The following is a 24845-nucleotide window of genomic DNA, read 5'->3' as shown; positions in this document are numbered from 1 at the left end:
TCCAATCTTGGAAGGAGTCTGTCTCAAAAAGGCCCATTTTTTCCATCCAGATTTTTATACATTAGGAGTAAAAACTCCAATTTTATTTCTTTAAACCTTTCAAGTCTGGATGTCCCAAATGTTCCCTCTTTCAACTTTATCCAATTCTTGTTATTCTTGTTGTTCTTGTTGATCTCTCTCCTTTTCTTTCTTTTTTTCTTTCCTTTCCTGTTTTCCTGCACAAATGTTCTAATTCCAAAAGCTTCAAATTCAGCTGCAGAGGCTCTGTTATTCAGGAACGAAACATGATGCCAAGTCCCTTCCATTTTTCAATAGATAAGTCTATTGTCTTCTTTAGTATGTCAGCCTCTGTAGTCAAAATAGTGTTCCATTTCTGCAGTTTCCCAGGAGATAGAAAGTTCTATTCAAATTCCATGTCAACAACTTGTAATATCCCTCGGCTCCTCTAGGTGGGTTGCAATAACTCAGTTCCCTTCCAGATCACCCCAATCAGTCCAAATAACTTGTTATTCCTTGTTTTAAACAATTTGTATCCAATTTATAACAAATGTAACCGGCAAAGTCCTTGTAACAAAGTTCTCATTTTGTTCTTCTGCTTTGACAGCTCTTTGACAGCTGTCAAAACCTCTCTTTGTCTTCTCCCGGCGCTCTCGCAAAACGCTCCCAGGGTTCCGGGGGGGGGGGGGGTTACTTTTAAATCAATTCCACTTTTCTCCTCCAGCTCAGTCTTATAGTTTTCCGTCGCGAAATTAATATCTTTGTAAAAATAGGGTTGCACTCGATCTTAGATGTCAAATCCTTTGCTTTAACTCCTCTACAACAGGGGGGGGGGCCTGACTTCCTTTTTGCGCCTCCCCCGCTCGCTCCGAATTTTTTAAAAATTTATCCCCCTTTTTAGTCCAGGTTCCAAAGATTGGTCTATAATTTTTTACATTGGATCTATCTTGGTCTTGTTTTGGAATCAGAGTAATGTAAGCTTCCTTCCAGGTTTCAGGTGCTCTACCCCCTCCTATGATCTTGTTGCAAACTTCTAGCAGTGGCTAAATAAGCCAGTCCTTCAGTGTCTTTTAGTATTTTGCTGATAATCCATCTGGTCTCAGTGCTTTGCCAAGTTGCATTGAATTTATTGCATTATCAACCTCCTGTCGTAATTAAACCATTTAGTAGGATCCTTTTACCTTCGGGAATTTCCTGCAAACCGTTAGTTTTAATAAATTGCTCAATTTTATCCTTGTCTGTACCATTTTTGTACAGTTGTTTATAGTACTTCTGGAAACATCTTTTTATCTCCACAGGGTTCTCTACAGACTTTCCTTCTGATACAATATTTGTGATAGTACTTTGTTTATGCCTCTTTTTTAACTGCCAAGCTAGGAGTTTCCCACATTTATTTGCAGATTCAAAATTCCTCTGTCTCATCATTCTTAATTTCCATTCTATTTCTTGATTTATAATCTGTGAATACTGAATCTGTAAAGCTTTAATTTCCTTTTGTACAGTGGTGCCTCGCAAGACGAAATCAATTCGTTCCGCGAGTTGTGTCGTCTAGCGATATTTTTTTTTTTAAAAAATAATATCTTTATTGTCATTGCCCCCTCTCGGGGACCACGAAATTACTTGTCTTACTTTTTCGTCTTGCGGAGCGCGGATTCGCTGGGTATTAGCGGCTTTAAGAAAAAGGAAGCAAACTCGCAAGACGTTTTCATCTTGCGAAGCAAGCCCATAGGGAAAATTGTCTTGCGAAGCAACGCAAAAAGCGAAAAACCCTTTCGTCTTGCGAGGCATTCGTCTTGCGAGGTACCACTGTATCTGCAAATTCTTTGGATTACTTCTCAAATTCTTCTCCTTGTCTTTTAATTGGTCCAAAATTTTATCTTTCTTTTCATTCTGTATCGAAATGAATTTTGTTGAATGAGAAATCCTCTCATCACTGCCTTACTTGTGTCCCAAATAACTCTTGTTTCCATTCCAGAATTCATGTTAATCCACTCTGAAATTATCTGTGTCACATATGTCTCTAGGACTGGCTCAGAGTCAGAGTCTGGTAGCCCTCTGATTCTGATCGTCCTGTCCCGTTCTTGTAATTGCAGAAGTAAAACCTGATCTTCTAAATCACTCTGTTTCTCTTGAACCCCTTGTACCAATCCTAACATCCCTTTTTGTTCCTCCCTTACTTCTGTGACCTCCTCTCTTAATTTTTCTAATTTATCTAGTTTTGTCTCCAAGTTACTAACCTTGTCTCCCAATATCCCAAACTGTTCTTTTAGAACTTTGTTTGAGTTCTCAATATCTCTATGTACTTGTTCCTTCAATGATAAATTAGATTTTTCTATGTCACTACGGACCAGTTGTGTAAATTCTTGCATTGATTTCATCATCTCTTTCCTGAATTCTAAAAGGTGCAGTGCAAAAGGGTCTGTCTGTTCTTTGTCGCCTTTTCCCCCATTATCACCCTGTACACTGGCCCGTCTTGCAGCTGCTGCAGCAACTGAAGCTGCTGTTTTCAGTGTTGTTATTCTGTCTGGCCCCGACATTTCTTATCTGTTGGTTCCCAGTATTATATGAGTTGTTCAAGGTCACACCTGCCAGCTCTGAGTCTGTTTGGCCGTACAGCTATCCCCCCCCCCCCCACCTTTCTCCCGGTTTCCCTTTCCCTTTTGTCAGCTATCTCTCTCCCTGTCACACTTTCACATTCACTTTTATCCCCTAGGCAAAGGAAGATATAAAAAGAAAAAGAAACAAAAAAGGGGAAAACTTTCAATAAAGCATGTAACATAGAGTATATAAATATACAATACAATATTTAAAAATAAGGGGGGGACCAGTTAATATTCCAAGAACAAGGGAGGTACAATTAAAAAATATATTAGGTCAGTCCAATTTCCAATTTCCGATATTGTCTTGGAGCAAAAGGAATGCACAAAACAAATTTAAAAAAAAACCAGCAGAGAAGAGATTATTCTTTAAATTATACTTATCTACTTATAACCTCTCAAATGGTGGTGATTTGCAATATTTCCAGAACTTGTAGGTCCTTTTAGTTGGTTCTTATTTTTAATCCCATGACCGTAGTCTTGTTTTCCAAATCGTAAATTCACAGGCAACTAAAGTTCCAATTCGCAAGCAGCTGAGGCTTTGATTAACAAATCTTATTTGGAGAGCTTTCCCATTTCTTCTTGGGGTACTTTAGAATACTTAGGAAGCTGTTCCAGGCTCTTTTCCACTTTTATTTTGGAGGTTGCCCCCCCAAATGTGCAAGAGTTCCCTGCAGGCTTCCTGTCTTTACTTCCCCCTTTCTTCTTTAGCTCCTCCAAATTTTTATAAAGTTGGTTAAACCTCCAGCTGTGTAGATTTTCACTTATATCTCACTGGGTAACTGGATACAATTAAAGTTGCAAGCCATTAGAATGTAACCATCCTTCCAGTCAAATCATCCTTCCACAGCAATAAACAAAGTCTGAGTCCCATTCACAAATAAGTTCCCTTGCAGAGCCTGTCAGCAAAGATCAGAAACTGACTTCCTTTTTTGTTTCCATTTCGCCAAATTGAAGTTTTATTGTCTAATTGCGCCTTTAAATTGTTTTATTGGCTTTTACCTCTAATTCGGAAGGTCTGCTGCTTCTGGTGTCGGATCGTAGCTTTGGCAGGAGGCTGCAATGTTGCCTGGAGCGTCCCCAAGCCTCTCCCCCTTTCCTCCCGTGTGCTAAACAGCAGCTGGGGGGGTTCCGCGGGGGCAAAAAAAATTGCTCTGCAGGAACCCTTGGGTCCCCACACTCCTGTGAGGGTTTTTTGGGGGTGTGCTGAGCTCTGGGCACTGCCCTCAAAGCCTCTCTGCCGGCTCCGTGTCACAGACGACACTTAGCACACTGACATTTTCCTCCGCAGCAGTCCGGATGTGCTGGACCCGGGGGTAAGGTACCGTGGGCGTAAGCAGAGTCCACACGAAGAGGGGCGAGGTCCGAGGCGGAGAGCCGGGCGGGGAACAGGAACGCTGGAACAGGAGGCCGAGCAGGGAACAGGAACACCGGATGGTCAGGAACAGGAGGCCGAGCAGGGAACAGGAGCACCGGATGGTCAGGAACAGGAGGCCGGGCAGGGAACAGGAGGCCGAGCAGGGATCAGGAACACAGGAAGGTCCGAAGCCGCCAACGACGTTGCTCCCGCAACCTGGGGCCGGGCTGACTGGGCTTTTATCCTCTTCTAAGGCCAGGGGCGGTCCCGGCCCCCAGGAGCCCCGCCTCCTCTGACCTTAAGGCGAGCACTCCTCCTGGGAGCAACCAGTTCCCTTCGCCTCTCTGCCCTAAGCCTCTGCAGATCAGGAGAGGCCGAAGGGTTACTGGGCCCTGGAGGAGGCTCACCTGTAGCCACTGAGTCCTCAAGCCCCTCTGGGGCCAGAAGGGTTTCACCTGGGGCCAGCTCCTGGTGCTCTGCCACAGGTGCAGGCTCTTCAGCATCTAGGCCTTGCCCCAGTTCAGCCGGCCCTGGAGGCGGGGACTCCTGTGCAGGCTGGGATTCCTCTGGTTCGTCCTCTGAATCGGAATCCCAGGCCATCACACCATCCCCCCTCCCAGCCCCCCCCTCAACCGAGGGTCCGGACCCGGCTTGCCGGGGTACGTCGCATGGAACTCTCGGAGGCAGGCAGGTGCGTGGACGTTGGCCGCTGGTTCCCAGGAGCGGTCCTCCGGTCCGTACCCCTTCCAGTCAATGAGATACTGCAGCTTTCCCCTGCGGTAACGGGAGTCCAGGATGCGTTCCACCTCGTACTCAGGCTCTCCCTGAACCAACACTGGCTGCGGTCGGGGACGGTTCGGGTGGAACTCGTTGGGTGGGGCCACCGGACTCAGAAGGGACCTGTGGAAGACCGGGTGAACCTTCAGGGTTGCGGGCAACCAGAGACGGAATGCCACAGGAGAGACTTGGTCCACGATAGGAAACGGGCCGGTGAAGGGGGCGTCCAACTTCCGCGACGGTCGAGAGGGGTGGAGGTGGCGAGTGGAGAGCCAAACCAGGTCACCGACGCGAAGTTCCGGCCCCACCTGGCGGTGGCGGTCGGCCTGGGCTTTGTATGCTTCCTTGGCCTGGTGCAGTTGCTCCACCAAAAGCTGTTGCTGGGACTGGAGCTCTTGAAGCCACTCCGTCACCGCCGGGACCGCGGATGCCGGCAGCACCTCTGGAAACAGCCGTGGATAATAACCGTAACTGGCCTGGAACGGGGTCTGCTGGGTGGACGCATTCACCGCGTTGTTGTAGGCGAACTCCGCCAATGCCAGGTGGTCGACCCAGTCATCCTGCTGGTAGCTGCAGTAACACCGGAGGTACTGCTCCAGCACCGCGTTCGCCCGTTCCGTCTGGCCATCGGTCTGTGGGTGGTAGGCTGACGAGAGGCAGACCTCTGTCCCGAGGGTCTGGTGTAATGCTCGCCAGAACCGGGATGTGAACTGAACGCCCCGGTTGGACACCACGCGCTCAGGTAGGCCATGCAGGCGGAAAACATGCTGAAGGTACAGCTGAGCGGTTTCCTTGGCTGTGGGTACAGATGGGCAGGGGGCGCAGTGCACCATCTTGATGAAATGGTCGAAGAAAACTAGAAGGCAGGTACAGCCACGAGACGGGGGTAAGTCCACTACAAAGTCCAACGAAACCGTGTGCCAAGGGCGTGGTGGAACTGGCAATGGCTGAAGTAGGCCGGGGGGTCGCCCGGTAGGGCCCTTGGCGCGCCGGCAGACATCACAACCAGCAACGTAGCGAGCCACGTCAGCCTTCAGGCGGGGCCACCAAAACTCGCGACTTACCAGATGGGTGGTCCGATATCGTCCAAAGTGCCCCGCTGCTGGGGCATCATGGGCCATCCGGAGAACCTCCAGCCGCAGTGGCCCTGGCGGGATGTACAGACGACCGTGGTGCAGCAGAAGGCCCTGATGCAGGACCAGCCCCGGATACTGTGGGCTGGACCCTTCAGCCAGCTCCCGGAGTCGTTCCTGGGCCCAAGCGTCGACCCGCTGCTGTTCCCGCACCCGAGCCTGCAGTGGCTCCGCCTCCTGGGTGGCCAGGAATGCAGCTGGAGGTAGGATCGTGGTGGGTTCTGCTTGCTGTACCGTGTCTGCGTTGTCTTCAGGTTTCCAGGACAGGGCATCCGCCTTCTGGTTCTGAGAGCTAGGGATGTAGCGGATCCGGAACTGGAACCGGGAAAAGAACAATGCCCACCGGATCTGTCTTTGGTTCAGCTTGCGGGTGGTCTGGAGGTACTCCAGGTTCCGGTGGTCGGTTCTCACCTCCACCGGATGTCGTGCCCCCTCAAGATGGTGGCGCCAGACCTCAAAGGCCACCTTGATGGCCAGTAGTTCCCGCTCCCACACAGTATAGTTACGCTCCGCTGGTAGGAGCTGGCGGGAATAGAAGGCACAGGGTAAGAGTGGCGCTTCTGGTCCACTCTGTTGAGACAAGACGGCACCGAGAGCCGTACTGGAGGCGTCGGTCTCCACCACAAAGGGTCGAGAGGGGTCAGGATGTTGTAAGATTGGCGCCCTCTGGAAGCAGGCCTTCAACCCCTGAAACGCCTCCTCTGCCTCCTTGTCCCAGGAAAATGGCGTCTTTGGGCGCAGTAGCCGGGTCAACGGGGTGGTGCAATGAGCATAATCTGCGATGAAGGTCCGGTAGTAGTTGGCAAACCCCAGGAACCGCTGTAGGTCCTTGCGGTTCCGGGGTGCCGCCCATTCTCGAACCGCTGCCACCTTCCCAGGGTCCATCTGCACCCCATCTGGAGAGAGCCGGTGTCCAAGGAAGTCCACAGTCCACTGATGGAACTCGCACTTGCTGAGCTTTGCGTACAAACGGTGGTCACGCAAGCGCTGCAGCACGGTCCGGACATGTCCCTCATGGCGAGCCGGGTCACGGGAGTAAACCAGTATGTCATCCAAGTACACCACCACGTACTTGTTTAACAAGTCCTGGAACACGTGGTTGATGTAGCGTTGGAACACAGCAGGCGCGTTGCACAAACCGAAAGGCATAACCAAGTATTCGAACTGCCCGTACCGGGTCCCAAACGCTGTCTTCCACTCATCCCCGGCTCGGATCCGAATCAAGTTGTAGGCCCCCCGGAGGTCCAGCTTGGTGAACATCTGTGCCCCTTGCACCCGCTCCAGCAACTCCGAGATAAGGGGCAAGGGGTACCGGTCTGGGATGGTAATTTTGCTCAGGGCTCGGTAATCATGGCAAGGGCGGAGTTCCCCACATTTCTTCTTAACAAAGAGCACTGGTGCCGCGGTAGGCGAGGTGGAAGGCCTAATGAACCCACGCTCCAGGTTCTTGCGCAAGAAGTCCTGCAAAGCCTCGCGCTCTGGCTCTGTTAGAGAATATAAGCGACTCACTGGTAAGGGCGCTCCGGGCTGGAGGTCTATGCCGCAGTCAAAAGGCCGATGCGGCGGCAGCTGGTCTGCCCCCCGTTCCTCGAACACGTCCTGGTAGTCCTGGTACACGGTTGGGAGCGTGGGTGCTGCCTCCTCCGTGGGCGCGGCCGCCAGCGTCTCGGATTGAGCATGGGAACATGGGTTTGGGAAGTGCACAGTCCGTTTGACCCAGTCAATCTGAACGTTGTGAGCTTCCAGCCAGTCCATCCCGAGCACTAGGGGGAACCGGGGCATAGAGGCAATGTCCAAAGTTCGCAACTCCCGGTGCTGCTGGAGACACAGGACCAGGGGCTGGGTCTCCTGAGTAACGGCACCTGAACGCAGAAGCCGTCCGTCAATTGCTTCCACCTGGACCGGTTCTGGCTTGTTCCGAAGTGGCACCTGATGATGGGCAGCAAAAGCAGCGTCCATATAGGAGCGGGTTGCTCCTGAATCTACCAAAGCATGAGTAAGAATCCAGGGCCCACCTGGAGGGTATAAACGTACCGAAACCATAAGATGTTGCAAGTCCATTGGTGCGGGCCCATTCTGCGCTGTTTGGGACCCCCGGTAGCTAGGGCCATCAGCTACTGGGGTTGGCGGTTTCCCTGCGGCTGGCGTTTCTCAGGGCAGGACCGAGCGTAGTGTCCACTTCCGCCACAGTAGAGACATAGATTTCCCTCCCGACGCCGCACCTTCTCTGCGGGGGAAAGGCGTGGCCGCACTGCCCCGAGCTGCATAGGCTCCTCCGTTAACTCAGTTGTGACCGTGGGGCTGCCGGAAGAAACTGGTGCCGAGAACTGGAAGTGTCGGCGACCCCGGGCCTGACGACGATCCTCCAGCCGGTCGTCTATCTGTAGACTCCGTTGAATGAGAGTGTCTAGCGTGGTGGGGCGTTCCATTGTGGCCAGCTGGTCCAGTATCTCGTCCGAAAGCCCTTCGAGATACTGCTCCCGCAGTGCCGAGTCATTCCAGGTCAAGTCCTGTGCCAACAGCCGAAACTCTGTGGTATATGCGGCCACCGTGGACTTGCCCTGTTTCAACCGCCGAATCGCCCGGTTGGCTTGACTCCCTTTCTGAGGGTTGCCGAACGCGGCCTCCAAAAGATTGCAAAACCCCGTATAGTCTGCCAGCAAGGGGGAGTCTTGCCTGAGTAGCGGCAACGCCCACTTGGCCGCCTGGTCCTTTAACAAACTAATCAAAAAGTGCACCTTGGTGCGGTCGTCAGGGAAGTTCCGGGCTCGCCCCTGAATATACAGCTTGGCCTGGGCAAGGAACATGGGAAAGCTGGCCGGGGCCCCATCAAATTTCTCAGGCAAAGCCACTGGGTACTTGCCAGGAGCCGGGGCGTCGGCCCCAGGAGCCGGTAGGGCTTCCAAGCGCTGCTGAAGCGCCGTAACCGCGTCGCTGAGCTGCTGCACGGTGTGAGTCAAGGCCTGGTTCTCCTGGGCCAAAGCCACCAGCGCAGCCGCCTGGTCAGCCATGGCCTCTGGCTCTTCCCGAACGCACCCCAACGAAGGGGGACTGCGGGTGTGGCGGGAGCAAACTGTGCTGGACCCGGGGGTAAGGTACCGTGGGCGTAAGCAGAGTCCACACGAAGAGGGGCGAGGTCCGAGGCGGAGAGCCGGGCGGGGAACAGGAACGCTGGAACAGGAGGCCGAGCAGGGAACAGGAACACCGGATGGTCAGGAACAGGGGGCCAAGCAGGGAACAGGAGCACCGGATGGTCAGGAACAGGAGGCCGGGCAGAGAACAGGAACACCGGATGGTCAGGAACAGGAGGCCGAGCAGGGATCAGGAACACAGGAAGGTCCGAAGCCAACGACAACGTTGCTCCCGCAACCTGGGGCCGGGCTGACTGGGCTTTTATCCTCTTCTAAGGCCAGGGGCGGTCCCGGCCCCCAGGAGCCCCGCCTCCTCTGACCTTAAGGCGAGCACTCCTCCTGGGAGCAACCAGTTCCCTTCGCCTCTCTGCCCTAAGCCTCTGCAGATCAGGAGAGGCCGAAGGGTTACTGGGCCCTGGAGGAGGCTCACCTGTAGCCACTGAGTCCTCAAGCCCCTCTGGGGCCAGAAGGGTTTCACCTGGGGCCAGCTCCTGGTGCTCTGCCACAGGTGCAGGCTCTTCAGCATCTAGGTCTTGCCCCAGTTCAGCCGGCCCTGGAGGCGGGGACTCCTGTGCAGGCTGGGATTCCTCTGGTTCGTCCTCTGAATCGGAATCCCAGGCCATCACACCGGAAGTCAGGCGAGTCATCTGTTTTTCATTCTGTACACTTAATTTTGTTAGTTTCTGTTTCTCACTGAACAGCTGCTTGGAGCCACAGGACTGTGTTTATGTTCCAGAGACAGTCCAGGCTATTGGAAGTCTCACGGGAGACTAGAGACGGATGTGACATTACTGGTTTCCTGTTTCCTTTGTTCCCTTGTTCAGTTGCTCTCTGCTCTCACAGGGAGAGGATGTATATTTATTTGCTCTCTGCGTAGCTAAAAAATAAAGCATAGCAATGTAGCCATAAATCTCATCACTTCCACATGCTGTTTTGATGCTCTGCTGGGACGACATGCCTGAGGCCTTATCAAAGGATCAAGTCGTGACTTAACTGTCGGGAGGCGATTCTGAAGATGAGCCTTAACATCTCGGTCGAACGGAGTTCCGAGAAATTTGACATCCTGCCATATGACCAAAAAATGATTCCTTTTGTCCTCCTCCTCCTCTTTAAACAGGCAAGTATTCTTCCAATAGGGTTATTCCCCACACTTCACTGTGCCATGTTTGAGGGTTGTCTCAATTAAAAGGGCCGCTCTCTGACCAAGCTGACTGGCAGTGCTCCAGGTGCCACATCATACCCATTTCCCACATTTGCTTAGTACTTGATCGCTTCAGGTGGGCAGCGCCATCACTTGGGGAACTTTCTGCCTTTTGAGATCAGGCAACCTTCACTCTTCCCTTTTCTTTGGCGCCTCTCCCTGTTGAGGCAATCTCTTAAAAAGTCTCTTAAAAAGTTGGCGGGAGTTTTTAACGTGTTGCACTGTTGTCTGCGTTAACTAGGATTGTGATTTTTTTTTTAAGTGTTTATTAATTTTCCAATAAAAACATTCAATTAACAAATCAAATCCAATAAAAATAAAAAACTAAAATAAAAAAGTCCAATTGTCTTCCAAATTGTAATAATTTTTGTTTTGGCTTCCCATGGTCTGAATTCCAAAGCGCTTTCAACATCATAGTCCTGCCTCTCATCATCCTCAATGTTTTTCATAATTCCATATCCGATTTTTTCCTCCACGTTTTGACTCTGGTTCTGTGATCCTCATTCATGTCAGAAAACAGACACTTTTTTTTCTATGGAGTGCAGATTTGTTTGTATATTGTACTCTTTCAGCTGTTTTTGTTTTTTTCATCGCAACAATTTAATCACCACAATTTAATCATAGCTGATTTTACCATTTCATCCTGAGTGTTCCATTTCAACAGCAAGTTATACATTCTTGACAAATTCTTGATTTTTGAGTCTAACAATTCTGTTTCCAATTTTGATTTTTCCACCTGGAAGCCAACTTTTTTGTCCAAGTTGTATGCCTCCATTATTTGGTAATAATGGAGCCAATCTCGCACTTTATTTTTCAATTTTTCAAAGCTCTGCAATTTTATTCTGTCTCCATCTTGTTCCAAAATTTCCCAAAATTTTGGCCATTTGGCCTCCATATTGAGTTTTTTCTGTGCCTTCGCTTCCATTGGTGACAACCATCTTGGGGTTTTCTTTTCTAACAAATCCTTATATCTTATCCAAACGTTAAACAATGCTTTTCTAACAATATGGTTTTTGAACGCTTTATGTGCTTTTACCTTATCGTACCACAGATATACATGCCAGCCAAATGCATTATTGAAGCCTTCTAAATCCAACGCGTCCGTGTTTTCAAGAAGCAGCCATTCTCTCAGCCAGCAAAAAGCAGCTGTCCAGCTCTTTGAGAATTGTTATTTTGGCAGCTCCCAAATCATTGATCTTTCCCGTCCAGGTGTTATCAAAGAAACAGAGAGAAACCTCCTTCTTTATTCTTAAGCAGACTGTTTGCAATGTAGCCATATATCAGACAGTTAACAATTGGCCTTTGGAATCCACCCAATCCCCCCTCCGGGCCCTAGAGGGGGGCTGCCAGACATCCATTTAGCCCTCTCTCTCGCTCATAATAAAAAACTTCTTTTTGCAAACAGTTGTATATATAATATTGTTTCCAGTCTTTATGACCAGTTAGCTCCTGTTTCTCTTAATCAGGGAAGTATTTCAGTTATTCCATAAGTGTGTGGTGGGTAGAAGCCATTTTGTCCTTTGTTCTTTGTTTTCGTCTTTAACAGGCATTTCAAATCTTAGAAGAAAAGCGGCTGCAAATAGGTCCCAATTATATATGAAAGTCCATCTGTACTCACTTTTTGAAGAGCAATTTAGGTTCTTAATGAGGCTTGGCATGCAATACGAATTGTTAATGTTAGAGGAAGAAGAAAAAAAACATACCAAGCCCCTCCAGATTCCAAACATCATGATGAGGATCTCTTTGAAGTTCAATCTTTTGCACCAGAGACTGTACATACTGCAGGTTTTTTTCCAGCTTCGTCAGTTCAGAGCGTGTCTGTTTGTTTTCCAAATCTTTATATTTTCCCAAACAGATGCGTCCGGCTATGGGGTGGCGTCGCAGGAGTGTCAGTCCGTCCCTTGTTCCATGACCCAGTGCCCCTGCCGACTGCCACATCGGCAATCTGGGGCAAACCGTGGGTCGTCGAGACAGTCCTCCCCTGCCCTGGGAAGGCTGCCAGGGCTAATTACCCCCATATCAGCCCTGAATTATCGGAACGGCTGAGGTCCGATCGTGTGGGATCCGCCATTTTCCACCGCCGGAAACAGGAAGCCAGGGATTGTTTTTCTCGATTCTCTGCCGTTTCACCTTTTTGCAAACCGCTTTGAGGGATTATTTTTGTGTAAAAAAACGACAACACAATCAGGTGGTGCATTCAATTTTATTTAACAAACAAACAAACAATAAAACAAAAGATATAAAAAAATATTGTTTTAAATGTTGAAACCTGCCCTAGGGACCTTAGGGTTAAGGACGGAAAATAACAACAACTGTGGGGGTGCAAATATCCAGAGTGTGGGGGTCAGGTGGGATTGCTATGAGGAATTATGAAATATAGAGCAAGCCATTGTGTCCGCAATGAAAGCATTGCGTTGACTGGGCTTGATTAAAGGTAAAGGTAAAGGTACCCCTGCCCGTACGGGCCAGTCTTGACAGACTCTGGGGTTGTGCGCCCATCTCACTTAAGAGGCCAGGGGCCAGCGCTGTCCGGAGACACTTCCGGGTCACGTGGCCAGCGTGACAAAGCTGCATCTGGCGAGCCAGAGCCGCACACGGAAACGCCGTTTACCTTCCCGCTGGTAAGCGGTCCCTATTTATCTACTTGCACCCGGGGGTGCTTTCGAACTGCTAGGTTGGCAGGCGCTGGGACCGAGCAGCGGGAGCGCACCCCGCCGCAGGGATTCGAACCGCCGACCTTTCGATCGGCAAGTCCTAGGCGCTGAGGCTTTAACCCACAGCGCCACCTGCGTCCCGGGGCTTGATTAATTGACAATAATTTCTGATCAAATCCCACAAGCCTCTGCACCTCTGCCATTTGCTTTCTCTACGCCTGACAGGCACGTATAAGCATTCTAAATACACAGGCCAGTTGCTTCACCAAGCATCCTGGGTCATAAAGATAGAAGGTAGCTTTGATGTAGTTTGTTAATCTTTAGGTAGATCTTAAGGGCCAGGAAGAGAGTTCACAAGGAGATGGTAAATACCCTTTCCTTGCCATCCTTCCTTCCTTTCCTGCCTGTTTATGACCTCCGGGGTTTTGCTGAATGCATTCCTCCTTTAGTCCTGTTTTATTTACTCTCAGATATGTATGCATGCTCAATGTAGTCTTTTGTAGTTAAAAGGTTTTCTTCTGATCTGACTTTGTCCCACGTGGGGTTTTTTTTAATGCTCAGATGACATCTGATTGGTTCTTACGAACACTGTATAAAAAGTCCTTTTTTGAATAAAATGACCTAGGCCAAGGGGTGGACAGGATTATTATTGGCACTTCCTCCCAGAGTCTTGCTGGTCAAGCCTTGTGTGTATTTTTATTAATCAGAGTCCAATCCTTCCTTGCTTTTGGGACACAACAAACAATGGTGGTGGTGGTGAAGATGGTGGAGAGAAAGGTGGCCCAAGTCGCCGGGCGAGTGAGCCCTCCCCACAATGGCCATCTTCCTAGACCGAGGGAGAGGAGAAGGAGACGCTTCAGGTCGTCTCAGGCCTGGAGAGGAGGGAAAGGCCGAGGGGGGGCAGCGGTAGCGAGCAAGCGATCGTCCTGGCCCAGCCTCGTCTTCCCTTCCCAGCCGCCACCTCACCTCATTCACTCCCCTCAGAGGCGGGGAGAAGATTGTGGGGTGGCTGCCGCGTTTCCGCCTCGCCTCCGTCGGGAATCAGGACGGCCGTGGGGGGCCTGAGGTGGGGTGTGCTGTGGTGCTGATGGGGAGGCTGAGAGGGGCGGGAAGGCTTCTGAATACCAGCAGGTGGAAACCAAAGGTGGGTAGTGCTTTTGTATTTGAGTCCGGCTTGCATCAGGTTGGCCACTGTGAGAACAGGATGATGGAGCAGATGGGTCATTGGCCTGATCCAGCAGTCTCTTCCTATGCTCTTAATCTCGTGCCCTCCAGCTGCTTTGGACTACAACACTCATCAGCCCCAGCTGGCAGGGCTCAGTTGATTTAAGCTCTAGTCCAAAACGGCTAGAAGATGAATAATCATGGAAAGCTGCCTATAAACCACTCTGTTAAGGTTGCAGTACAGGCCTGCCCAGCAACTACAGTGGTACCTTGGGTTACAGACGCTTCAGGTTACAGACTCCGCTAACCCAGAAATAGCTTCAGGATGAGAACAAAAATTGGGCCACGGCGGCAGCGGGAGGCCCCATTAGCTAAAGTGGTACCTCAGGTTAAGAACAGTTTCAGGTTAAGAACAGACCTCCGGAACGAATTAAGTTCTTAACCCAAGGTACCACTGTACTTTTATTGGTGGGTCACACGTCTATGCCACCACCACCCCAGCCCACAGTGAAATGCCAAAAACCCTCCTAGTTGTTACTGCATCCACATCTAACATCCATGTTGCTGCTAGGAGGGCCACAAGGTACTGTTCATGGAGACTGAATTGGTGACAGGCTTTTCAGTTACTGATCCCCACACTATAGATAAATGAAAAGGATAGGTTACTACTCTGGACTTAGAAACTGGCCTACCTGGACTTACCTGCCTTGGATCCAGATATCAATCAGCAACACATGGGCTCATTGTGGCTGGGTAGAGGTAGTCTCAACAGGAACCATCCTCTCCCCATGATTTGCATGGATGGGGTCTTCTATGTTTGCACACAAGAAATCAAGCCCACCTTACACTAAGGGTCAAATATCAGGTCTGTTTCCACTTACTGCTGATAGTGGTAAACAATTACATTCTTCCACCCATCTCCAATTCTGAGCCATATATTGGTATGGGCATAAATAGAACCTGTCACACAGACACCTGGTTTTAAATCAAGTGTCTCATGGAGTTCCACACATAGATACGTGCAGAGTCACTTAGTTTTTGCAACTTTAAAATACCTTGCTTTGAGAAATATAGTGGCATCCCTTCACTGGACCACTGGCCTGTCTCAGAGAATACACAACTTATTATTCTACCTACTTAAACTACTCAAAGCAAGTTTGCCTTTTTTAAAAAGTCTTACACTACTTTTAAAAGGTTTAGGTCTCCAGAGGCAGGAATGAGGAATCTGTTGCCTTCCAAACATTGTTGGGCTACAACTCCCATCATCCCCAACTATGCTGATTGAAGCTGATGAGTCCAACTACATCTGGAAGGGCAGATTCCCTATCCCTAAACTCGGGGTAGGTGGGGGGACAGAGGAGAGATGTGGAGGGGCAGCCACCAAGTAGGTATGCAAGAGTACGGCAGAGAGTCATGGTTTGGCACATAGATGCTACAATAAGAAACTATTCCCTGTTCATCTTAAAAGATTACAGCAGGACAAAAGGGCAGGGGAGGACTAACAATAATGCTGTACTGGCCTAAATTCAACAGTGACATGCCAATATAGAATTTCCTATGACTGTACGCCTTTCAATGAGAAACAGGGTCATCAGTCACCAATCCCGAACCTCTGCTCATGGAAGCCTGCTTGCACCTTCACCTTACTGCCCATGGTTCCTTGTGGAGTGGTGGAAATATCATTAGGAACTATGATAACCAGGATGGGGGGGGCATGTTTGCCTCTACAAACAGATGGGAAAGAACAGTGATGGGAAGCAGCTAAGCAGCTCAGCGGCTTTTGCAATCTTCAGAGGAAAGTGTCACTCATGGGGGTGGGGTGGGACAGACCAGCAACATGCTGTTGATGGTGGTGGACAATCATTCACAGCTGCTCAAGTTTTTAAAAGAGCAAAAAAGGCAGCCAATCCATTCCAATCCTTTACTAGCAAACATAACTTTCCATGCAGAGTTGTTCAGATTTAACTGCTGATGTTCTGAGCTAGCTCCCCAGGCCTTCTCCTAGCCACAGGGGGAGGAAAAGCTTTTTTTGTTGTTTCTCTTTTTGCTACTGGACAGTTATTTCAACCAACAATGTGTTCTCACTTGAACATTACAGTAAATGAGTCCTATGTAAGAGACATTCTAACAACAAAACAAAACAAAACCTCTGTACATAACTTTACAAACATATTAACATATAAATAACAGAAAGCTTCCAAGCAGGAGAGCTTCCCCAGTAGTCTTTTTTTTTTTTTCTTCAGACGTTTTCTTTTTTTAACATTGGAAGGGAAGAGTCAGTACCTTTCCTCAAGCATCACAGGGATTGGTTTGTCTTTATATATATATATATATATATATATATAAATCTCTCCTCTCTTTCTCTCTCTCTCTCTCTCCTTTTTGTCAGTGCCTCTGGCTTCAAGTGAGCAGTCCGTGCAAAGTGGGCAACTCCTCCTTAACCTTCTGGGAAGGTGTCCTGTGGGGCTAAGGCCTCAGCCAGCTGGTCATCGTTCTGGTCCAAGCTCTTGCTGAAAGACTCGCTTCTTCTCCCGACAGTGCTTCTTGTGGGCCGGCCAGTCTTTCTGCTGGCACTGCGAGCCGCAGTACCGTGCGACCTGGCACCGCCCACAGATGTTAAATTCACGTAACTGGAGAGAGGAGTACGGGACAAAAATCAGTATCCCTTTTCAGGGCCCCTAGAGAAAGAAAACCACCACCCCCCCCAAAAAAAAGCCAACCAAAAGGGTCCTAAGGTGGCCAGTCCCAGTGCAATCTTTGTAGGAACTAAAGCAGACCTGGTGAAGATCTGAGTAGAACAGCCTGGGAACCCTACAAAATGCTGCCTTGATTTTCATTGTGGATAAAATATTATCCAGCCCCCACTGGTGCATTTCTCTTGTTTATGAACCTGAAGGTCTCATTATGAGTGTCTTCTTCTTCTTCTGCACCCCCACCCAATCTTACACATTCTGAATTCAATGGGACTGAGTAAACATGTACAGGACTGCACTCTCAATTTATTTCCCTCACGGTCTACAACAAGGATAGGGAGCTGTGTCGCTCGCCACCCCCACCTCCTGCATTGGCCAGGTTGAATGGGGCTGAGGGAGTTTCAAGCTGCAGTTTCCCACCCCTGGGTTTATAACTATGGCTTTGGAACATAGAACACTACCTTACACCAAATCAGACTAGTATGGCCCAGTTCAGTGTACTGCCTATGTTGCACAGAAGCAGTGCTCCAAAGTTTCGAGCAGTGGTCTTTCACAGCTCTAGCAAGAGACTGAACCTAGGACTCAAAACCGATGCTCTCCTGCTGAGTTCGAGAACGCTTCTATATCCACAGACCTATTTACATATTTTCCTCCACAAAGCATCCAAAACTGTCATCAGAGGAACAGATTCCCTTTGTACAGGTTATCTTTTCGGGTGACTTCTATCCATGCTTCTATACAACAAAGTTACTTCAGTGAGGTTTAAAACCAGAGCTGTTCATTTTGATCTTGTTTCCCCATGACCCTGTCCTAAGAAAAAGTGGGCTAGGAAAAGGGGGGTTGGGCCTATGCGCAACACTGACTTTTCCACACCGAGAGGTAGGATGAAGGGTTATCCAAATAGAATGGTAGCACAGTCAGTTGTACTTCACAGAACACCACTGAGAGAGAGATGTGTCTGAAGCTTGGAAGCCGCTGGCCAGGATAACTATTTAGGCTAAAAACGGTGCAGAGAAATTCCTTGCAGGGGGTACAAACACACTAGCTTTGCCTAAGGACTTTTTGGTTTTTTAAAAAGAAGCAACCACACTGAAGAGGGTGAACTTGCAGCAGCCAGCCTAGAACAGGGACGGTCTTATCCATGACTTGCTTCTGGTTTTGAACACACCTGTTTCTCAATCACTGTGCAGGGAGGGTAGTGACATTCATAGTATGTGCACGAACTCTCCTCTTCTTCCACAACATCCCCATTAGCGTTATAATAGCGCGTCACATTCAGCACCGGAAACTGTTCCTCTATGGGGTCTGTGGGAAGCTGCTGGATCGCCAGCCAGTATAAGCTTTGTTCCCTTCAAGAAAAAACAGCAAATTAAACATTTCTGCAGCAAGCTTGTGCTACACCATTGCAACATGTTAAAACTCCATCCCTCTCAAAGCAGAGAGTTGACAGTAGCCACAATCACAACATACCTTTAAAGGACTCTGATACAGCCTTAAACTGTTATGTCTTCCCCTAAAGAATTATGGAAACTTTAGCTTGTTAAGGGTGCTGAAAGTTGTTATAAGGCCCCTGTTCTCGCTAGCAGACATACAATTACCAGAGTAGTTTAACAACTGATTCCTCATTCAAGGGAACTCTTGAGAATTGTTGCTGTTTGAGTGGAATAAATAACCTAGGGTGGGAGACATATCCTCCCATCTAGGGCCAGGCCAGAGAGAACTTAGCACCACAGTTTCTTCAGGTGCAAAGAAACACACATAAAAAATCATCAAGGGGCTATGCAAAGAAACACGTTCTGGAGTTGTTTGACTTCCAGCCCCTTTTGTCCCTCTTGCCTGTGACACTGTTATTGAGAGTTTACCTTTGTTTACTAGAGATTTCTTCGGCTTTGGGCCTCCATCCCCATGGAACCAATCGCAGGTTGTCTAGACGATTGTCCACTGTCACTGCATTCAAATGCACGACTTGAAAGCCAGGGGCGATGCCCCCCCTATGCCTCTCCCTGAAAGAGAAGACGAGCCACCTGCAATTCCTGAAAGGAAGAATTCTGATGCTTCTAATTGCTTGGACTCCTATGGGCTGCCCTTGAAGGCAGTATGGAAATTCCAACATGCTCAAAGAGCAACTATCAGGGTTCTAACCGGGGCAGGTCATTGGAGACAACACATCTCAATGGATGCAAAAGAGCTTACCAAGCTTACTTTGACTTCAAGGTGCTGGGTCTGAAAATTTAAAACCTTACACAGCTTAGGACCCAAGCCATAAAGGACACCCACCCCCCTGTCCAGTTCTTAAGATCTTCTGCTGATGACCTTCTGCAGGCATCCCTGCAGTTAAGAGATAAATTGGGTGGTGATCAGGGGAAATGCCTTAGAAATACACCTGGCATCTTCTAGGTAGCAGGCAAATTCTTTTTTTCTTTTAAGTCACCCAAGCTGTTAAAGGGAAAGGATCATAGCTCAGCAGTAGAGTATCTGGATGTAGGAACCCTGGCTTCAAGTTGTGGGTAGCCCTGTGGCACTTGGATGGGTTGGCACATTTTGCATGCAGAAGGCCCCATGTTCAACCTCCAAGATTTCCAAGTAGAACTAGGAATGTCCCCTGCCTGAAACCCAGGAAAGCTGCTGCTGCTGTCAGTCAGCATAGACAGCACAGAGCTAGATGGATCAACCTCCTTCTAAATATATGGCAGTTTTGTATGTTCAAATTATAAAGAGAAAAAGGGAGGGGGGGAAAGATACTTTAACACACAACACAGCCCACTTTCCTTTTACATGGTGGCTCAGTTTGTACATCACAGTAAACCTTAGCTAATGATTTACTGTGAATGTATTTGTCTCCCCTCTGCTCATACTAGAAGAAAACAAACCATGATCCCTTGAGCTTAGAAGATGTGTCCAAAGTAGGGACTATGGTTTGTTTCACCTCCAACAAATCACAATCAGAAAGCTAAAAACAAACATTGGCTACACACTGTGGGTTGTCAGGAGAAAATCAAACCACAACCCCTTGGTTTGGACACAATGCTAAGCCAGGGTTTGTGGTTTGTTTCTTCCCACCATGAATGGGGAGAGGTAATACAGACGCTATCTGCTCATGCACAGCAAACCACGGCTTATGGCTTACCCTGACACGTGAGAGTTGCCATTATAGTGCCCATCTCCAAAGACTATACATACACATGCCTCAGCAGTCTGGAAACCTGCAGCTATGTTACCCCCTGCACAATGATACCTACCACAGTAACTCGTGCAGCAGGCGTCCGAACCCTCTTCCTCGGTTTTTGTCAAATGCAAAGGCAAATATTCTAGCACCATTTCCATCTGCGTCGACCTCCATCCGAGCCTGGCCAAAGACAGAGAACACATCTCTTCATGCATTTTGTTTAAAATATTTGTATGCTCATCTAAACATCATAGCAGCTTCAAATACGAAACAAAGTAAAATGTAAGTAAAGCTATTAATAGACAGAAACGTAATGGTCATTAAAACAGAAAACTGCAAACCAAGTAACAGAAATGTTAATAAAAAAATAAATAGCAAAATATTAAACACTTGGGTTAATAAAAGTTTTCTCTTGTCACATAAAAGGTATTAAATGATGGTGCTATGCATATTATGACTAGGGAAAATGTTCCAGGAAAAGGGTGCCACCAGACGAGGGACTCTGTTCCCAGTCAACACTCTCCTAACATCTGAAGGCAAAGGCACTCTGAGTAGAGCCTCTAAAGTTCAAAATCAGTCAGGTCTATATCAGACGAGAGAAAGTGGGTCAATAATGGACATGGGAAATGTCAGATGAGATGCAAACTCTGCCTCAGGAACCCAGTTTATGTGCTTGAGTTAACAGACTCTATATAAGATCAGAACCTTCTTGTTCAGTGAGCCTGAGGATATATATAAACCATGATGAGTCTCTAATTTTCCCCCAGACACCTCAAAAGCCTGTGCAGAACCTGTTGATATCAGGTAAATGAATGGGTGAAAGTGTAATGTCAGTGTATTTCAAATCTGCCCTTTTTCAAGAGCAATACATTTTCTATGAAGCTCCCCAAACTCCAATCTAAAAATACATGAAGCCTATATACAGGTGAAACTTGAAAAATTAGAATAACTTTTCCATGATAATTTCAGTAATTCAACTTAAAAGGTGAAACTAATATATGAGATAAACTCATGACATGCAAAGCAAGATATGTCAAGCCTTCATTTGTTATAATTGTGACATTATGGCATACAGCTGATGAAAACCCCAAATTAACAATCTCGTAAATTAAAATAGTAAATGAAATCAGCAAAACAAGGATTGCAAATAGAGCAACATTGGACGTCTGAGAAGTAGAAGCATGCATATGTACTCAGTACTTGGTTTGGGCCCCTTTTGCATCAATTACTGCCTCAATGTGGCGTGGCATGGATGCTATCAGCCTGTGGCACTGCTGAGGTGTTATGGAAGACCAGGATGCTTCAATAGCAGCCTTCAGCTCTTCTGCATTGCTCGGTCTCATGTCTCTCATCTTCTCTTGGCAATGTCCCATAGATTATCTATGGGGTTCAGGTCAGGCGAGTTTGCTGGCCAATCAAGCACAGTAATCCCATGGGCACTGAACCAGGTTTCGGTACTTTTGGCAGTGTGGGCAGGTGCCAAGTCCTGCTAGAAAATGAAGTCAGCATCCCCATAAAGCTCGTCTGCAGAAGGAAGCATGAAGTGCTCCAAAATCTCCTGGTAGACGGCTGCGTTGACCCTGGACTTAATGAAGCACAGTGGACCAACACCAGCTGATGGCATGGCTCCCCAAATCAACACTTCACACTGGACTTCAAGCATCTGGCATTGTGTGCCACCCCATTCTTCCTCCAGACTCTGGGTCCTTGGTTTCCAAATGAGATGCAAAAGTTGCTCTCATCAGAAAAGAGGACTTGGGACCAGTGAGCAACAGGCCATTTCTTTTTTTTTTTAGCCCAGGTAAGACACTTCTGACGTTGTTTCTTGTTCAGGAGCGGCTTGACAAGAGGAATACGACATTTGAAGCCCATCTCCAGGATCCGTCTGTGTGTGGTGGCTCTTGATGCACTAACTCCAGCCCCAGTCCACTCCTTGTGAAAGTCCCCAACACGTTTGAATGGTCTTTTCCTGACAATCCTCTCCAGGCTGCGGTCATCCCTGCTGCTTGTGCACCTTTTTCTTCCACACTTTCCCCTTCTGCATAACTTTCCATTAATGTGCTTCGATACAGCACTTTGGGAACATCCCAAAGAACATCAGCAGACTTCCCCATGATTGTGCTCCCTACTGAACCAGACTGAAAGACCATTTAAAGGCTCAGGAACCCATTGCAGATGCTATGGATTGAATAGCTACTGCACCTTTTCACAATATTCTAATTTTCTGAGATTGTTAATTTGGGGTTTTCATCAGCTGTATCATCACGATTATAAAAAATAAAGGCTTGACATGTCTTGCTTTGCTTGTTATGAGAAGGACAACTTCCCTAGTTATCCTACTTCAGAGAACAGTTTGAGTCTTTGGAGAACTTGGTACTTTTCATACAAGTCCTCAAGTCCAAACCCAGATGTCTGGATCGGGCCAAGTCCTTTTATGACCCACATGCTGTTTCAAGGGAAAATGCCTCCTCTTCTCTCTCTGCCAACTTATTCAGATAGTAATTACTGTATATAAGACCACTGGCTTTCATGAGTTTGCTTAAAGCAGGTTCCTTAGACAGTCAACCCTTCCTGTTTTTGATCTACCCTAATTACTGACCATGTCAGATCAGGGTTCATATGGAGAGCCACAGGTTCCCCATCCCTGATCAAGAGGAATAATAGCTGACATGTGGTCCTCCCAATGCTCTTCCGACCATTGGATATGCTGACTGGACCTGATGGGAGTTTGAATTCAACACTTGGAATGTGGAAATAAGGTAGATAACATGGTTCTTACCTCAAAAGAGTAACTCTCCACAAGTGGAATGTCTTGCTCATCAATCAGTGTGTACTTTGTCTAGAATAAAAAAAGAAGGATAATTAAATACTTTATATTGTGGATACTTTTCCAATCCCTAGCAAGGCACTCTTCGTTCATTTCAGCACAACAACACTTTAAGCTATTCCAGGGCACATCTTACACTGAAAAGAGAAGTTTTACACCTTAAATAGGTCATTCATCTGACCGCACATACGTCACACACTTGTCTAAACCAGGGGAAAGCTGCTCCAGGGTTAGCCTTGAGCATTCTGGGATCTCTACCTACCATTGTGTCCACAAGCCTTTTAGGAAGTCCAAATGCCAGAAAGGAGTGTACTGCCTTTCTCTTGCCTTTGAAAGTAGGAGAGGAGAGGAAGAAAGAACTGTAAAATGTAAGTTCTTGCTCAGAGACCAAAATCTGCAACTGAGAGGGGCAGCTCTGGCCCAATATAATTATACCACACAAATCAGTTAGTCTTTAAAGAGCAGTTTTGTGTTTCAGTTTTTGCTATAACAGATTAACATACAAAACTTAACCCAAACAACCTGTAAAGCAAGACACTGCACCAAGTATTGGTACACATCCTTTGTGGTCCATGTTGATTATTCCAAAAAACAAAAACAGAAAAGCACAACAACAAAAGAAAGTTACAGCAAGAGAAATGTATCAAATCTGCACAAGAAAATAGGAAGCTACTTAGGATCAGGGCAGACTACAAATCCGTCAGTATCACCTAGTCTAACCAGTAGGCACACTCCAAAGAAGAAAGAGGCCTCTCAGATCACTTGCTATGTAACCGTTTGAAACTGCAGATGCCACCCATGTGCTCTGCCAGTGAGCTATGGACCCCTTTATAGCCTGAATACGAAGGATATAAAAAGAAATAAATCTCCCCATTTGAGGTCCACCAACGGGAAGTGCTCCACAGAACAGCTCATTACCCCTCTACAGGGAGAGATGCAAAGAGAGAGTAAAACAGAGAAAAGGGACCTTAACGAAAACCAGCCTCCCGCATCCTTCTACCTTTAATTAATAATAATAATAATAATAGGATCATGGAACCCCAATGAACCCAGTGACGTCACAGAGGGGTCCTGTGTGACATAACGGAGCAGATCAGACGCGCGAGGGAGCGGTGATGTGATAGAAGAAGGGGCGCGGATCTCCCAACATAAAACACGCTCGGGCACGGAAACACACGCACACCGCATACAGACGCGCAAATCCTATTTCTCCCACTCCGCGCCGCCCCACGGAGCCCCACGCCCACCTTGCCGGCCACCCGGCCGAGCCGCACGATGCCCAACTTGAAGTCGGTCATGGCCTTGGCCTGGCAGGGAGCGGAGAGGAGGTGGGAAAGGGGAAAGCGGGAGGAGGAGGAGGAAGAGACGCAGGCCGGAGGGAGACCCCGATGCCACGCGCCGCCGCCTCGCGCAGGAGGATGGGAAGCGGGAGGCGGGGCAGCGCGCGCCGCCACCGCTGATGCTGCCCCTCTCTTCTGCCGCCGCCACCAACTCCTCCCCCCTCCCCTCCAACCTGAAGCCGCGGCCCGCCAATCAGCGTGCTAGCAGCGGCGACGCGTCATTGATAGCCGCCCGAGGGCCGCCCGGCGGGACCGAGACGCCACATCACGTGTCCGCCGGCGGCGGCCGATGACGCACATCGTGCTCGCGGGAATTCTCTCTCACTCCCGTCCGACGAATGGGCACGGCTGAGCACGCGATGAGAACCTCCCTCCTCCGCCTTTTAAAGGGCACGTCCCGTATATATATATTAAAAGAGAGAGAGCATTATGTGCGTGGTGGGGTATCCCATATTAGTGCACGTATAGTATATTTTAGCTTTGTCTGTTTATATAAATCCTGTACATATTACTGCGTGTCTATAAAAAATAAAATTTACGCCATATAAAGTACCTTAGTGTGCACCGATAAAATATATTGTGACATTGTTATAATAATTTTATACACACATTATGGACCACACTCCACAGAAAGCTAGTCCCTGTCCTTCAAAATTAAGAAATGCACCCCCAGTCTCTCTCACTACCAAGGAAATGTAATAAGCGAATAGAAAGTGAACCTACCCAGTTGATGCTGACAAAAAACTCCACATGCACACTGTATAAAATAATATGTTTCACCACCCCTCCCCTCCTTTTCTTTCCCATT

The 24845-nt window shown here is 48.1% G+C and overlaps 2 protein-coding genes across 2 annotated transcripts in view; both read right to left on the bottom strand.

Annotated features, from left to right (window-relative positions):
* Positions 1 to 3727, bottom strand: part of LOC310835975 (ubiquitin-conjugating enzyme E2 A) — a 432225-nt gene extending 428498 nt beyond the window's left edge. Inside the window, exon 1 of the mRNA XM_083720945.1 lies at positions 3597 to 3727. The gene's annotated coding sequence lies outside the window, so the exon portion shown is untranslated. The remainder of the gene's footprint in view (positions 1 to 3596) is intronic.
* Positions 3728 to 15918: 12191 nt separating this feature from the next.
* On the bottom strand, positions 15919 to 24312 carry LOC310835967 (zinc finger MYND domain-containing protein 19). The gene is made up of 6 exons (XM_083720934.1): positions 23945 to 24312; positions 22650 to 22709; positions 19944 to 20050; positions 18567 to 18707; positions 17873 to 18053; positions 15919 to 16641 (listed from the first exon to the last, which is right to left on the bottom strand). Exons 1-6 carry the CDS (start codon positions 23993 to 23995, stop codon positions 16498 to 16500), a joined length of 684 nt encoding a protein of 227 aa, XP_083577060.1. The 5' UTR covers positions 23996 to 24312; the 3' UTR covers positions 15919 to 16497.
* Between the last annotated feature and the right edge of the window lie 533 nt (positions 24313 to 24845).

Source organism: Podarcis gaigeae (genome assembly GCF_964106915.1).
Source record: "Podarcis gaigeae genome assembly, chromosome: W".
In the NCBI taxonomy this organism is placed as follows: Eukaryota; Metazoa; Chordata; class Lepidosauria; order Squamata; family Lacertidae; genus Podarcis; species Podarcis gaigeae.
This window is presented reverse-complemented; position numbering and strand designations above follow the sequence as displayed.

What these genes read in the sequence shown, in the direction of transcription:
- LOC310835967 (XM_083720934.1), bottom strand. Translation starts at nt 23,995, where the DNA reads ATGACCGACTTCAAGTTGGGCATCGTGCGGCTCGGCCGGGTGGCCGGC. An exon ending in CTGCTGCACGAGTTACTGTG is followed by an intron (nt 18,708 to 19,943) that starts GTAGGTATCATT and finishes CTTCTCTTTCAG; the next exon opens with GGAGAGGCATAGGGGGGGCA. An exon ending in GAAATCTCTAGTAAACAAAG is followed by an intron (nt 18,054 to 18,566) that starts GTAAACTCTCAA and finishes TTTTTCTTGAAG; the next exon opens with GGAACAAAGCTTATACTGGC.